This window comes from Rhinatrema bivittatum, chromosome 11, assembly GCF_901001135.1.
Source record: "Rhinatrema bivittatum chromosome 11, aRhiBiv1.1, whole genome shotgun sequence".
Taxonomy (NCBI): Eukaryota; Metazoa; Chordata; class Amphibia; order Gymnophiona; family Rhinatrematidae; genus Rhinatrema; species Rhinatrema bivittatum.
The window spans coordinates 64,625,547-64,641,183 of NC_042625.1; the positions used below are offsets into that span (position 1 = coordinate 64,625,547).

At 44.6% G+C, this 15,637-nt stretch overlaps 1 protein-coding gene across 1 annotated transcript in view; it reads left to right on the plus strand.

The window, feature by feature from the left end:
• LOC115100895 (proline dehydrogenase 1, mitochondrial-like) overlaps window positions 1-15,637 on the plus strand; it is a 55,366-nt gene that overhangs the window by 34,491 nt on the left and 5,238 nt on the right. Inside the window, exons 8-11 of the mRNA XM_029619954.1 lie at window positions 329-421; window positions 4,456-4,602; window positions 4,696-4,871; window positions 11,753-11,851. Coding sequence (XP_029475814.1) covers window positions 329-421; window positions 4,456-4,602; window positions 4,696-4,871; window positions 11,753-11,851 — 515 coding nt within the window. The remainder of the gene's footprint in view (window positions 1-328; window positions 422-4,455; window positions 4,603-4,695; window positions 4,872-11,752; window positions 11,852-15,637) is intronic.

A 15,637-nucleotide genomic window follows, 5' to 3' on the forward strand; every position in this document is an offset into this window, starting at 1 on the left:
GTGATTTATATGTAAATTGTTCATCTGAAAATTTGAGACCAGGACAGTATCTGAATTCAAGAAAGCATGGGACAAATCCAGATCTCTTAAGTGAGTGGTAGGGTTATTAAAGCAGTTGTGTGGCTGGGCACACGAGTTAGGATATATGGTCTTTCTGTTGTCTTGTTTCTATGACATTCATAAATCTAAGCACTACACATTTTCTAACTCGTATTGTATGGGACATTTCAGGCAAAAGTACTTTCTGACTGTTAGTGTGACTTGAGTGGGGGAGGTATTGGTATACATTACATGGAAGGATCAGACTTGTATTTTTCTGTCACTGTAGACAGGGCACTTGGAGCCACTTCTCTCCAGGTTCACAGAGAATGAAGATCTGCAGATGAAGAGGATGCTGCAGAGGATGGACATCTTGGCAAAGGTCAGTTTGAGGCTGTTCTGCCCTTTAGGGTTTGAGGGATGCATTTTAACATAGTAGATGAATGTGGGGGTGGAGGATTGGGGGAAGATCAACTATCAGTTCAGTCTAGGTAGTCTTGTCCACAGTGCTAATAAGACTAAGTGACTGCCACTAAGATTGCTCCTTATCCAAGTCAGTTTGTCACCTTCTACTTTCCAGGCATAAGCATATAGGTTCCCAGTCCAATAGATGACAGCCCCTTGGGCTCTTCCCCATCTCACCTCTAAATATTGCAACAGTCCAAGCAGCTACCAAAAGCTGCTTGGACTGTTGCCTCCTACCACCTAGGGAGGCCACTACCTCCCTAGGTGCTCATGCTTTGAAGGATGGTGTCCAGCCTCCACCAGCCTGCTGTTGTCAATCTGTTTGGTTCTAGGGAGTGGTAGCTGGCTGGTAATGGCCTGGCTACTTCATGACCTGTGGTGATTGCTTATGGTTTTATCCATCTTTTTTCACCTTCCTAGATAGTAACTGGACACCACAACCTACCAGTACTGACCTTGCTGGTTTCTGGGATATTGTAGCTGCTGGTACCAAATCAGCTACTCTAAGGCCTGCTGAGCCTCCAGGTTTACTCAACCGAACAATGTTTCTGCTGTTAAAGAAGTAGCCCAATAGCTCAGCAACCCCAAACCTGGCCTCTCCAAATCCAAGCTGACAAGGACACCCCCTTACTATCCCTGCTCTTCCTATCAAACTCCATTACATCCTATGTGAAGTCTGGGTGTCCAACTTAACCACAACCTTACAATAGAAACCCACAGTCTCTAAGTGGTAAGGAGTAAGGACTTCCTTTATGCATATACACCAGATTTGCCAAACCCAATTATTTTGATTAAACACAGCTTGCCACTGTGATGCGTGCATTAAGTCACACAAACTACCACAATTCTCATCTCTCAGTATGATCTCAAGAACATAAATGCCAAGCTGGATTGAAGGTCCATCTAGCCCAGCATTCTGTCTGACAGTGGCCAGTCTGTCGCAAGTACCTGTCTGTTCTCCCAATAGTTCATCTATTTCTTGTATCATGCTCCCAGGGATAAGGGCTGCTTTCCCAAATCCTCCTGGCTAATAACTGTTTATGGACTTTTCCTTCAGGAACATGTCAAATCCTCTCTTGAACCCCACCATGTTAGTTGGCTTGACCACATCTGTCCTCTCCATCTCTTATAAACTACAACTGCTAAATTTCTGGTTGAGGCCAAAGCATCTGACCAGAAGGCCAATCTTAACTCAATTGCATTGGCTCCCAACAGCAAAATACAGGATACAATTCAAAACGTTTTGCTTTGTCTTCAAATATGTAAGCTGGGCCCCTGAGTATTTTTAGTAGCCCTTTTCTCTCCCAGCTTCTGATCTCCTACACTCCCACAAGAGAACTCCATTTTCCCCAAATGATCCACTTATCCTCTCCCTATCTGGCTGCCACAAAAAACGTGAACCAGACTCCATGTATTCAGCCGTTTTGCCCCGAAACTATGGAACAAAATACCACTAGCCCTACAGAGGCAACTTACCTTAAGTTCAGAAAAAGTTAAGGCTTGGCTATTCAAACAGGCCTGTTTCTTAAATTCCACTTAAACTGGGACAACTGTGACACAAGATTGCAACAGACTTCCTCCTCTCACTAACGACAGGATCTTGGTCATGAAACCTATGTCATCAAACGCCACCAGACTTCCTGTTTGATTGTAGTTGCTGTGTACAAGGTGCCTGCCTTCTCGGTTCATCTGCACTGTTTTAGCTTATTACCCTGCTCTCCTGCCACTCATAGATCACACTAACCCTCCTCGCTCCCTTGATTCTTATATGCCTTCTTTCTTGGTTTTTTTTTCCTTTTATTCATTGTTAACTGGAGAGACGGATCTAACTGGAATTTTAGTTATAAATTTGAAATCTTCCTGGAGACCAGCTTGGGTCAGATAAGATACATATTATTGCCTTTACCAAGTAAGTGCTGAGCTTTCCTCCCCCGTCTTCTGCTTGTAGGTGATTCCAAGCTCCCTCAGTCCGGTAGCATTGACTGCCATAGACCGTAAATTCAGATAGCGGCTCGGTGGTGAAGGCTTTAGCCCTTGCCCCCCCCCATGGTCGGGACCTGTTTCTGCTATCAGCCAGGGAAGGCTGAGCTCAGAAAGCTATTTAAAAAAAAAAAAAAAAAAAAAAGAAAATCAACAGCGAGAGGAAAGCAGGAGACAGGGTCTGTTTGACTCTGTTCCACTCGCGTCTCTGGGGAGTTCTGCAGTCCAAAAACATCCACTTTACCCCTAACTCATTGGTTTAGTCTCTCCTTACAGATTACCCTTGCTGCTTTGGAAACCTGCTGTAGTTGTATCACTGCTATTTTGTTTTTATTTTTATTTAAACCATTTTATATTCTATTTCCATAAATTCAAAGCAGTTTTCATTTTTTATATACATAAAACAAAATATAAAAGTGTATACATTGATAAAGAGAAAATCTTAGAAAAAATACTGCAGTTACTCAGCTACTGGCCCCCTGAAGTAACTATCTCAAATATGCCAAAAGAAAAAGAAAAGCCTTAACATCCTGAAATGTAAGTAATCTTGCTATTGTCGAGCATGGAAAGGTAATGAATTCCATAATTGTGGTATGGCCATGGAAAATGCACGTTGCCTGCTTTGTAATCAGAAGTGGAAGGAAGAGAAGGTTTATGCTAGTAAAGTTGTAATCCTTGCTCCATGCAGATTAACCCTAGTTATGATTTAACCATGGCAGCCCTAAGCAGTCCTATCTTTGCTATTAGTTTTAACCAAATCTGATGCAGTTGTGGCTCCATTCTCCAAACCTTGGGCCTGAGTTTTCCCCCTCTTTGGCCCTTCAAATTTTCATATGCTGGAGCAAACATGCAAGCACCTTCCTTTATTTCTTTTGCCCAGCAACTACTCGTATTACTGGTTTCCTACCTTGACCACTGCACTGTTTGTCCCAAGTATATTTAGATTGTACTGGTTTTGGTTGTTACTACATCTAATGGTAGGTTATTCCAGGCATTCATTGCTCCCTCTCTAGCCTCATTCCTTTTTCCTTTAGATAATACATTTTCAGTGTCTTAAGCTCTTCTTCGTAGGGCTTGTATTTTTTTTAGTAGCCCTTATCCTGAACCATCTCCTCGGCTTTTACAAAGGTGTGGCCTCCAGAACTGAACACAGTACTCCAAGTTAGGACCTTGCACGCAGAGCTGTAACAGAAGTAGTATTGGTTTGTTTCCTGCTTATTGATACCTCTGCTTTTTATTTTAATTTTGATAGTCCGCCTTGTTCTGAACATAGGCAAGATGGGTTACAAACAATAGCAATTACATATATTACAGCAATAAATCCATAAGCATAAAAACATCAGATCATGCGGTTGCTTGATTTACATTGTTTGCCTACTTTTGGTCATCTGAGATTACTCCTAAATCTTTCTTGCTTGACTGTTTCCCATTCTTGTCCATCTAACAGATATGTGGTTAATGTTTTGTGGCTTATTTTTTTTTTACATCCCAAATGCATGACTTTAACAATCCACCCCCCCCCCCCCCCCCCCCCCACACACACACACACACACACACACACACTGAAGCTCATTTTCCAAATGCTTGATCATTCTTCTGTTTAAGTCTTTCCCCCCCCCCCCCCCCCCCCATTTTTTTTTTAACTCCCTCTGATGCAGATTTCAGTAGTATCTGACTGGTTCAGCTTGGTAAGAGTGGCTGAATATCCTGCTACGGCAAAGTTGTCACTATCTCCAGAGCTGGATCCTATTGCATGGAGAAGATTAGAGACTAGAAAAGGGATTACGCCTTTGTGCATGAAGCAGCTCTTCTGCAGCCCCAGGTGCTTTAGTGTCCCTAGGCAGGATTGGAAGCTTACATGTCCATGAAGCTCCTACCCCTCTCCCTTTTTTGTATCCATTGACTTTTTGTGGCACCCCCCACAATTTTTGTATTCTGAATTAAGTTCAGGTGCCTGTCCTTGCTTCATAGAAAGCTTTGGAGATGGGGGTGAGGCTGATGATAGATGCCGAACAGACTTATTTCCAGCCTGCTATCAGCCGTCTTACCCTGGAGATGCAGCGCAAGTTCAACACAGAGAAACCCATCATCTTCAACACCTACCAGTGCTACCTAAAGGTGAGTCCTTCCTCAGACTGCCATCCTTACCCAGCAGTGAAAGCCTGAGGCAAACACATGCAAGTGCCCTTAAATTGGGATTTCTTCTTGCAGGAAGCATATGATAATGTGAGTGCAGATGTGGAACTCTCACGTCGAGAGGGATGGCATTTTGGTGCCAAATTGGTGAGAGGGGCATATATGCAGCAGGAGCGGAAAAGAGCAGCAGACCTGGGCTATGAAGACCCCATTAACCCGACTTACGAGAAGACCAATGAGATGTACTACAGGTACTGTTGAGAGAGGGGGAGGTGCATCCTAGGCATAGGGTTACATAACAAGAAATTCCTAAGAATTTCAGGATGTACCATAGCTATGAAAGAGCACAGGGCAAATGATAGGGGTATAACAAGATCCTTTTCACCAAAGGGAATGAAACAGGAAATAGCCTTACATCCAAACTAAGACTACAAAAATTATGTCCAGCCATCTGGCTGCCTCTGTCCCTGTGGCCTTGTGAGATGGTACCCAAGCCACCACTAACCCAGTTGGTTTTTGGGGATTTATAGCTTGCTGTTCTTGTTTGAACACCAGATCAGTCCAGACAAGTGGGTTTTGCATCCCTACTAGCAGATGGAAGCAGAAAATAAAACTTTTCAGGCACTGCCACATGAGTGCCACCTGTGGTCCCTCAGTACTTCTGTGTCCAGCAGATGGTAGAGGTGCTAAACCTGCAGTCTGGAATTAAAAAAAATAATTGTTCCCCCTGAGGTGTTGGGTTCCTTCATGGGCTATCCCTTGGGCAGAGCAAGATGGGAGGGGGGCGTGTTTGGATATCCCTAATCTGACTTGGTCCTTGTCTCCCAGAGGGAGGGAAAGCCAGGGGCCCTGGTTCTCTTGCTTCCCTCTGTGTCCTTTTCACCCTCAGCCGGGAGCCAACTTCATCTGGAAGCAGAGAAGTATTCTTTTACTTGCCCCGTTTTTGGTTGCTTTCACTTTTAAGTCAGATGAGCTGGGCAGCAGGGCTACTTGTGAACCGGGAGACCAGAGACATGGGTGAGCAGGAACAATTGTGATTTGGCACTAGACCAAGTCTGAGGTAGTTTAGGTGCCAGCTGGAGCTTCCCTGTTGTGGTGCACAGGATTGCTGCCGACTGCGGCAGGAGACAAGCTTTGCCACGACAACATGGCGCCATCCGCTGAGAACAGGAAATTGTCAGGGTTGCGGTGGGAGGCGATCATGCCTCCTTGTAACCTCATGTCCCTACTGTACCTCTGGAGGTTAAGGGAACTCTGTCGGAGTTGCATGTGGCGGTTGCTGCACCCGATTCACCAGACCTGTGCAGGAGGTTCCAGGGGGGTCAGAAGAGGTGTGGTGGCCATGTTTATTCTACGTGGTAGAAGGCAGGTCCCTGCAAGTGTGTCAAGGGACTCTTTCCCCCTCTGGATCATAGCCCTGTGAAGGACAGGGGAGAGGGAACCTGAGGATGAGGGGCTGGATGAAGAACTTTTTGCAGATTGTCCTCCTCCATAAAGCCTATTTGGCAAAGAGGGAAACAGAATCTAATCATTTTGCATCTGAGAAGTCCCAATGTTCAGCTAAGGAGACCTAAGGCGTTCTTGGCAGTTGCAATTAGGAGGCATCCTCAGTCTTCTGGGACTGGGATGTCCTGTGGATGACTGACACCTCGGACGAAGCTGATGGTCCAGGGAATAATCTGGATGAGGATCCTGTGGATACAACCTTGGATAATACCATGCCTGTTGCCGATTAAATCCCTGTAACAGAGAGGCAATCCGAGTGTGGTGAGGTTGTTCCGTAAGGAGGAACTATAGCAGCAGACTCCCTAGGTATTGGAAGATCTGGGGATTAAAGTCATGCAAGAGGATTCTAATAATGAGGGCGTGAACCCTGTCCTGGATGAACTGCGTGGGCCTCCCAAGACGTTTCTTCACTTTCTTTGGTAAAGGAAATTGATAAAACGGGAGTGGGATTCTCCTGAGGCGGACCTTAAGTTGGCCAGCACTATGGGTAAGTTTTATATCCCTTGCCGGAGCAGACCTTGGGGCTTTGAAGACTTCCAAAGGTAGAAGCAGTGGTGTCAGCCGTGACCAAGAAGACTACCATCCCAGAGGCAGGATTGGCTGCATTGAAGGATGTCCAGGATCGGAAGTTCGAGATTCTTTTGAAGAGTCTGAGGACTCTACTTTAAGCCTTCAGGAGGTGGTCTGTGGGAGCTTGATGCAGTGAGCATGTCAAAACTTTTAAGAAAAATTTAAAAACATGGCTCTTTAAAAAAGCCTTCACTAAAGAGTGTGGAGGGTAGAGAATGAAAGTACAGGGTAATGCAGATGAGAATGAATTTACTCAATTCTACATTTAAGAAGTAATATCTCAGAGATAGTAACTCAATAATATACCTGGACTTGACCAACATTACTCAAATAATGATTTTATTTATGAAATTGTAACCGAACTTCATTGGCACCTGTTAGAATGTACGATATCCTACATTTACTTACCTTAGTCTATGTGCCTATTTGTAAACCGTTGCGATGGTATATAACTTAGCGACGGTATAGAAAAGTTTTTAAATAAATGTTGGATGCAGAAGACACAGGAGAAGACGGTTGTGACTGATTCTAGAGAGGTTGCCCAGTTGGAAGCAGGCATGGCCTATGTGGCGGATGCCCTATATGATGTGGTCTGGATGTCTGCCAGGAATGTGATTTTCTGCAGTGGCAGTACAGATACTCTCTTGTGGCTGCAAAATTGGATAGCAGATGTGTGGTCTAAAAGGACAGACAGCTTTGCAACTTCCCTTTTTAAAGGAAAGCTTTTGTTCTGAGAGGATCTGGAACAGCTAATGAAGCATTTGGGGGGAGTCAAAGGTAACAAGTTGCTCGAAGAGTGTTACATCTCATTCTTGTTTTCAAGTGGCAAGGAGGTTTTGCTCCAACAGGAATTCTACATCTATAAATCAAAAGTAAGGCTCGAAGACAGGCATTTCAGGGAGTGCGTAGACCTACTCATGATGGCTCTGGTCAGGAGCCCGGAGGAGGTAAGGCTGGTCTACTCCATGAAGGCCATCGGGGGGAGACTAACCCTATTTTACGAGGAGTGGACTAGGATTACGACAGACCAATGAGTTCTGGATGTAATAAATGGCAACACCTTAGAATTTTTTCACCCTATCAGAGAGGCCTATGTGGTCTCCATTGCACTTCCCACATCAAACGAGAGGCTTCAGTGCCTGCACACCATTGTTCCAGTTCCACCTCGCGAACAGGGGTTAGGAAGGTATTCCGTTTATTTCATGGCTCTGAAGAAAGAGGAGACTTTCCAGCTCATTCTTGATCTGCAGTAGGTCAATGCGGTGCTGCGGCTGGTGATAGCGGTTTGCAAGGGAGTGTTTCTGGTGGTGTTGGATTTGATGGAGGCCTACCTCCACATTCCCATATGATCCTACCATCAGAGATTCCTGCAGTTCACGGTGCTAGAGGAGCACTTTCAGTTTTGGGTTCCTCCCTTTGAGTTAGAGACTGCACTATGGATGTTCACAAAAGTGGTGGTAGTGGCGGCAGCTCTCAGGAGGGAAGAGATCCTAGTGCACTTGGTCCTGGACAACTGGCTTATCCAGGCGACATCAGAGTTGGATAGTGTCACACAGTATGACTCATCAGAGCTATTGTGGTCATTGGGCTGGGTGGTGAACCTGGCCAAAAGTCACCTAGAACTGTCCCAGTCATTGGAGAATCTGGGGGCTTTTTTTTTTTTTTGATACCAGTAAAGGCAAGGTTTTCCTTATGGAGAGAGTGCTCGGGTGCTTTGGCTTCTGTTCCTGGAGTCTGGGACTAATTTCAGGTCCTGGGTTCTACGGCGTCTACACTGGAGTTGTTTCTATGGGCATTTGCTAACTTGCGTCCCCTCCAGAGGGCAATTTTTGTCCCGTTGGAGTCTGTTCTTGAGGAACTTCAGCTTTCTTTGCCACTTCAGGTCTAGTCTCCCTTGAAGCTGCTGTCGTGTCCCAGTTTGGAGAAAGGGGTGGGCCTGGAGGTGCCGGACTGGGTGGTGGTGACCACGGATGCCAGCTTCAGAAGTTGGGGGGCAGTCTGTCAAGGAAGTACGGCCCAAGGTCAGTGGTCGCTAGTAGAAGCATCCTGGTTGATCAACCGGTTGCAAACAAGGGCAGTTTGCAATGCATTTCTCTTTTGCAGATTCAGGAGCAGACCGTTCAGATGTTCTCGGACGATGCGATGGTGGTTTATATCAATCAGTAGAGCAGGACAAAGATGAATGTAGTGGCTCAGGAGGCCCAGGAATTGTTCATCTGGGCAGAGAAGTATCAGGCGGGATTAAGGCATCTCACGTGGCCAGAGTGGGAAAACATGCAGGTAGACTATCCCAGCAGACAGCAGCTGGATCCGGGGGAGTGGGAGTTGTCGGCGGAGGCCTTTACCTTTATCCAGGCCAGGTGGAGCAGGCTGTATCTGGACCTCATGGTGGTTCAAGGAAATGCCAAAGTGGATTGTTTTTTTTTTCAGCCGCTGGAGGGAAGTCTGCTCCGAAGGAATAGATGTTCCAGTCCAGCTGTGGCTGACAAAACTTCTGTTTCCCTGTGATCGCTCATAGGCAGAGTGTTGCATCTCATCGAACATCCAGGAAGGGTGACTTTTGTGGCACTAGAGTGGCTGCATTGGCCACGGTTTGCCGATCTGGTTCAGCTTGTTAGACTGTCCCATTCGCTTAGCTCATCTGCATGGACTGTTGTAACAAGGGCCCATCTTTTTGGAGCGGGTGAATCATATTTGTCTAGTGGTTTGGCTTTTCATAGGCAACATTTTTGCTTGAAAGGGTACTCTAAGCTGGTAATTGTGACTTCAGGCTAGAAGGCCTTCCACTTCCTTGGCTTGTATCTGGTTATGGAGAGTTGTTTTGTTGTCATGTGTGGAGCATGGACTGGATCCACTGCAAGTGGATGCTTCTCAGGTCTTGACTTTTTTGGAGAGCCAAGTTGGTAAAGGGGCTGGCCTATAATTCACTGAGTGCAGATGACAGCCTTGGGTTGTCTGAGGTAAGCTGCAGGGGAGGCTGTTGGCATCTCATCCGGATATCATGTGAGTTTCAAAGGGGGCGAAGCACTTGCTCCTGCTGGTATGGAGGATGTCTGATGTGGAACCTTAATCTGGTTCTTAAATTCTTTGTGGTCCTCCTTTTGAACTGCTCAGAAGGGCATCTTTGAAAGATCTCACCTGGAAGACAGTTTTTAGTGGCCATTTGTTTGGCTAGGTGGATTTTGGAGCACTAAGCCTTGTCATGTAGAGACCCTTTTCTATGTATTTCTGAAGACATATCATTGCATATTGTTCGTCTTTACCGAGAGTTTCTTCCTCATTTTATCTCAACCAAAAGTTGGAGCTTCTGGCCTTCCGCCACATGCAAAGGAGCTTCACTTATTGGATGTTAGGCGGGTTCTGTTAAGATATCTTAAGGTGATTAATGCCTATTGGCATCAGATCATCTTTGTCCTGTTCAGAGGGCACAATTGCACAATGTTGAAGGAAGCGATAGCTTCGACTTACCTTTGTAAGGGTTGATAGATTCCGATGGGGTTGCCTGCACATTCTACTAGGATGCAGGCAACTTCCTGGGAGGAATGTCAGCTGCTATCGCCGCAGAATTGTCGGATGGCAACGTGGTCTTCATGACACACTTTCACCAAGCATTACCATCTTGAAACGTATGTGTGCTAGAAGAGACGTTTTTTAGGAAGTGTATGTTGTATGTGGATCTTTCAGGTTACCACCCATTATAGAGGGGCGTAGGTACATCCCGCTTGTCTGGACTGATCTGGAGTGTGAGCAGGAAAGGAAAATTGGTTCTTACCTGCTAATTTTTGTTCCTGAAATACCTCAGATCATTCCAGAAGCCCAGCCCCTTGTTTCGAAAGACCTTCCTAGCTTCTGGATATTACTAATGCAATTTTTCTATAAATACAGATGTACAAAGATTGTACATATGTTAACCATTTTTGGGATAAAGATGGTAATGACCCTTGTTATAAGAGAGGGGGCTCCAACTTTGAGTTTCTGCTCACCAGAGTTGGGGAAGTATTTGTTTTTTTTCGAATTGGACATCTTGGCTTGGGTACAGCTCAATACTGAGGGACTGCAGGTGGCACTCTTAAGTAACAGTGCCTGAAAAGTTTTTATTTTCTACCTCCATCTGCTGGTAGGGATGCAAAACCCACTTGTCTGGACTGATCTGGTGGTATTTCAGAAACAAAAATTAGGTAAGAACCAATTTTCCTGTATCGGCCTGGTTACTCTGTGACTTGCATTATATGTATATATTTCTCATAGTAATCCATCAGCCATATAGCTACTTAATCTGCATGTGATCTAGTCAGAAAAACAATTCACATCCCTAACAATAACCACACTTGATAAACTCTTAACCTTTGTAGCTGCACCTCTTAGTCTTTTTCTAGCTATTTTCCTAATTTTATCAAAGTCTCTTTTGCATGTCTAGAGTTATAGATTTACTTAACGTCCTCCCTGCCGTCATTAAGTCAAATTTGATTGCACCATGATTATTGTTGCTAAATGACACTACCACAGTTACCTCTCACACCAAAACTTATGTTCCACAAACAATTAGGTAAAAAATGCTTCCCCTCTCATCAATTTCCAGACCAGCTCCTCCATAAGCAGTCTTTTATTTCATCTAGAAATTTTGAGGTCCATATTGAAAAGCATTTAGTTGGATAACTTGCCAATTTTGCATACATTGTCTTCATGGTATGCAGTCTTATCTCATGCATATTCATTGTGGATATCCTGAAAACCGATCTGGCTGTGGGACCATCAGGTTTTGGAAGCCCTGAGGAAGACCTGCCTCCTAATGTGGGTCTCTTGGTCAAATGACCTGACCTTGAAAGTTCTGTATGTGCTTAGTCTGCAAGTCCTAAATCCTCAGTGTATGTCATTGTCCTGTCTGTTCCTTGCAGTAACTAACACCAGTTATCCCCATCATTCATCACCTTGCATACTCCTGCTTACTGTAACTAGTCCCGTCTGACTGTAGGCATTGCTTCATGACTCTGTGTTCCTTGGGGTCCAATCAGTAGCTCTCACATCCTCTGAATTTGCTTTTAATTTCCTTCCATAGATGCCTTGACTACGTTTTAGAGGACATTAAAAACAACAGGAAAGCCAACGTGATGGTGGCTTCGCACAATGAGGACACAGTGGTGTTCACTCTCAGAAGGTAAGAACTGGTAGCTGATAACTGCTTTTCCAATTAAATAGTAAGCCATTGATGGAAGAGAATGATTGATGTACATCCATAGGCATCAGGGGCCAGGGCCCAGGCCTGCCCAAATTTTGGGCCACTGTCCCAGAAGTGTTGCTGCTGCTGCCGGAGACATCACACAACTTTCTTCCTATCTGGTGCTGGTCTCACAAGACAGGAAATAAGTGCGAGAATACAGGTAGTGGGGTGCTTTGTATTCTCACACTGTTCTGGTCTTGAGACCAGCACCCGTACGATGTGAGATGCCTCCAGCAGCAGATGCACTGCAGGCAGGTAAGGAGAGAGGCTAAAGACTGAGTGGGTTGGAAGCTGGCTGGCTGCATGCTCGGGGGAAAGAGGGCGTTATGGTTACTGATGCTGGGAGAAAAAATTCCTGCGTGTCCCCCTCCCTCCCTTTTGTGGCAGTATTATGTTGGAGCTGCTGAGCTCCTTTTGTTCTTAGGGGGGGGGGTGTTTAACACTCACCCCAATCACCCACAATGAGGGCTTTGTTGCTCCAATATAACTCCGCTGTTCCCCATAAGAACATAAGAAATTGCCATGCTGGGTCAGACCAAGGGTCCATCAAGCCCAGCATCCTGTTTCCAACAGAGGCCAAACCAGGCCACAAGAACCTGGCAATTACCCAAACACCAAGAAGATCCCATATTACTGATGCAATTAATAGCAGTGGCTATTCCCTAAGTAAACTTGATTAATAGCCGTTAATGGACTTCTCCAAGAACTTATCCAAACCTTTTTTGAACCCAACTACACTAATTGCACTAACCACATCCTCTGGCAACAAATTCCAGAGCTTAATTGTGCGATGTGGGTGTAATTCTTGTAATTGAAGCTAATTGAGCTTTAGCATACCAGTGGCATACCAGTTCGGGCACTATACCTCGTGCAGCATGCTGCCACCAGACTCATTAGTGGCAGGGGGTGTTGTGATCATATAACCTCTGTTTTTAAAAATTGCATTGGCTGCCCTGTAAGGAGAGTCTCATTTCAAATGATTCTTTTACATTTATATTCAGCGAACCCTTATCTAGTGAAAAATAGATTTCAATGCTACGAGCCTGGATGTACATTACGATCCGAGGGGCTAGTCAGTTGATGATACCTTCACCAGGAAGCCTGCTGTAACCTGTGCAGCTCTAGTACTTTGGAACTCACTCCCTAAAGTATTGATTTAGAGAGAGATTTGATAAAATTCAGGAAAGGAATAAAGGTTCTAGTTCAAAAAGCATATGCCTAGGTGAGGTGTGGCATGTGAGTTTAAATGTTTTAATGTGTGGTAAATTATCCACACTAAACTATTTATAGGAGGAGGCGGGCTGCAAAACTTTTGAGTAAGTTAATGGTGTGGGCATGCTCTGAAAGGCATAAGTGTTACAGATCAGAGACATCTTATGGAGCCTGGCAAGGTAAGGACTGACATCCTGTTGTCTTCTGAGAACATCAGTTAGAATAGCTAATTACAAATGGGCAAAACAGAGTTGCTTACCTGTATGTTAGTGAAGATCTGTCTGTGTTCTGTATTCTGCTAGCATGTAGGGATTTGTAGCAGTGTTATGATTTGGCAGGTTTGCCTCATAAGTGCTAAGTGACTTTTTTTTTTTTTTTGTGCAAAAATTTGTATTTTACAATGTGCCTGGTAGTGGAGGGAGTTTTTGTTGTTTCTTAGATGACATCAGAATTTGAATATATATTTTTTGTATGGTGAGGTGCACAGGGAAATATTTTACTCTACCTCTGTATTTGTTCTCTCTTCAGGCCTCAGTAGTTGTCAAAGTGCATCTCGATGCCTTTGCCATTTTACCATCCTTAAGTGGATGGAAAGTAGATCTCTAACCATACTCTATCAAAGTTCATACAAGACTTCAGTTGCTAAGCCACTGGTGCCATGGCTTCTCAATGTCCTATGAGCTGTTGGAGTCAGCTTCTTTAAAGTTTTTTCTAACCTGGAAAATGATTTTTCTAGACAGTCACTTACACTGATTTTTAGTTAATTAAAAGCATTGATTCATTGCTCTGCATCCTAAGTTTCAGCATGTCATTTGAGTCAAACCATTGTTTTGCTATGTCCTTTCCAAGACCTCATGCACACAAAAGGGAAAAGGCCCTCCATTCATTAGAATTTAAAAGACACTTGGCCTATTTGTTTAAAGCAGTGCTTCCCAATCTTTTCAAGCTCAAGGCACACTTACATTAACAAAAATGTATGGCACATTAACCTCTTTGGGTAGGCAGTGTAGACATGGAGAAAACTCTGTCAAAAGAAGAGAGCAAATTGCTGAAAGCCCCACCTGTCTGTTCCAAATTTTAAAACACAGGGAGAGAAGGGTGCAGACACATGTGAACCTATCACGCTGGACCAGCTTCCTCTATATACAAATGCAGGAGAAGGGAGAATTTGGTGTAGTTTGGGCAACTGGCTCAGTTACCTTGGCTGCCGCATGTGGCCAGAGCTGCTCCTCCACTGCTGTTGCTCCTAGCACTCGGCCTAAGGCACATCCAGTGCTTGGTGCATGCTCTCCCTGTCTGACTTAGCGAGGGGACGAGACAGAGGCCGGAATGACTCAGAGGAGGCTTAGGGAGGAAGAGGAGAAGGTGCTGTAGGTGTTGTGTGCACCAAATTGCGCAGGGCCCAACTGTCCATGCTCTGTATGCTGCCCACTAATTACCACACTCTGGGGTTTGTACAGTAACCGGGAAGAAGAGGCATACTTAATGCATGGTTCTCAGAAAGTAGGTCCTACATGTTTGAGATACCACTGGTGACTTTTGTTGTTGCAAGGTGCTGAGAATAGAACCCATTTGCTGATTTGGGTCTGCGTATTAGGCAGTGACAACTCTTAGTCCATGGTGCACCTTATCAGGTCCGGAGTCAGTTTAGTGTGCCATGGCACACTGGTTGGAAACATTAATCTTAAGAGCCAAACCACATTGGTCTTAACTTTTCATCTCCTACAACCCTATCAGACTGGGAATAGCTGTCAAGCACACGTCCAGCTGGCTAGCAGGCTTCCACATTGCTATGCTCTAACTGGCTTTCAGATCCTAGACTGTCAGGGATCATCAAGTAAGAGCCATATCTATCTCAATGCTTCATCTGCAATGTTTGTAGCTCAGTACGGGCAAGAGACAATGGATTATAATACTAAGCACTGTAATTTTGGTTCAGTATTATTGAGATTTTAACACTGACTTGAGTGATATTTTTTGTGGCTATTGTTGACTTTTTTGTTTGTATTATTGACTGGAGGTGTTGCTCTCTCTTTTTCTTAGATTTGGATTTAAAGCTACAAAATAAACAGGCAGGGCAATCCCTCTCAATATCCTCCTCCCACACCCCCCAAAAGTTACCCAGAGGAAACTGACAGGAGGACCTGCTCCTCCTTGCTGGCTGTGCTTGCCTTATTTGGAGCATGGTGAATAGGAATCAGCTTTTTTAAAGAAAGGCAACTTACATGGTTAGCACTGGTTTATTTGTACACCTGTTTTAAGGAAGTTGGATGAATTTAAAGATCAGTGATAACAATAAACTGATTGGATTTTAGGTGATGAACAAGTAAGACATTTGTGATCCTGCAGATAATTCTACCCTGCAGTGATTGTTTCCCCTGGATCACCACCAGGGGGTGCCAGAGACTAAGGAGTGCTTAAAATAGTAGCTGGGATTTATGTATTAAAAGTGGCTAATGTAACAGTGGCAGTAAACCTGTTGCTAATGCTGTATATATTAAGCTAATAAGA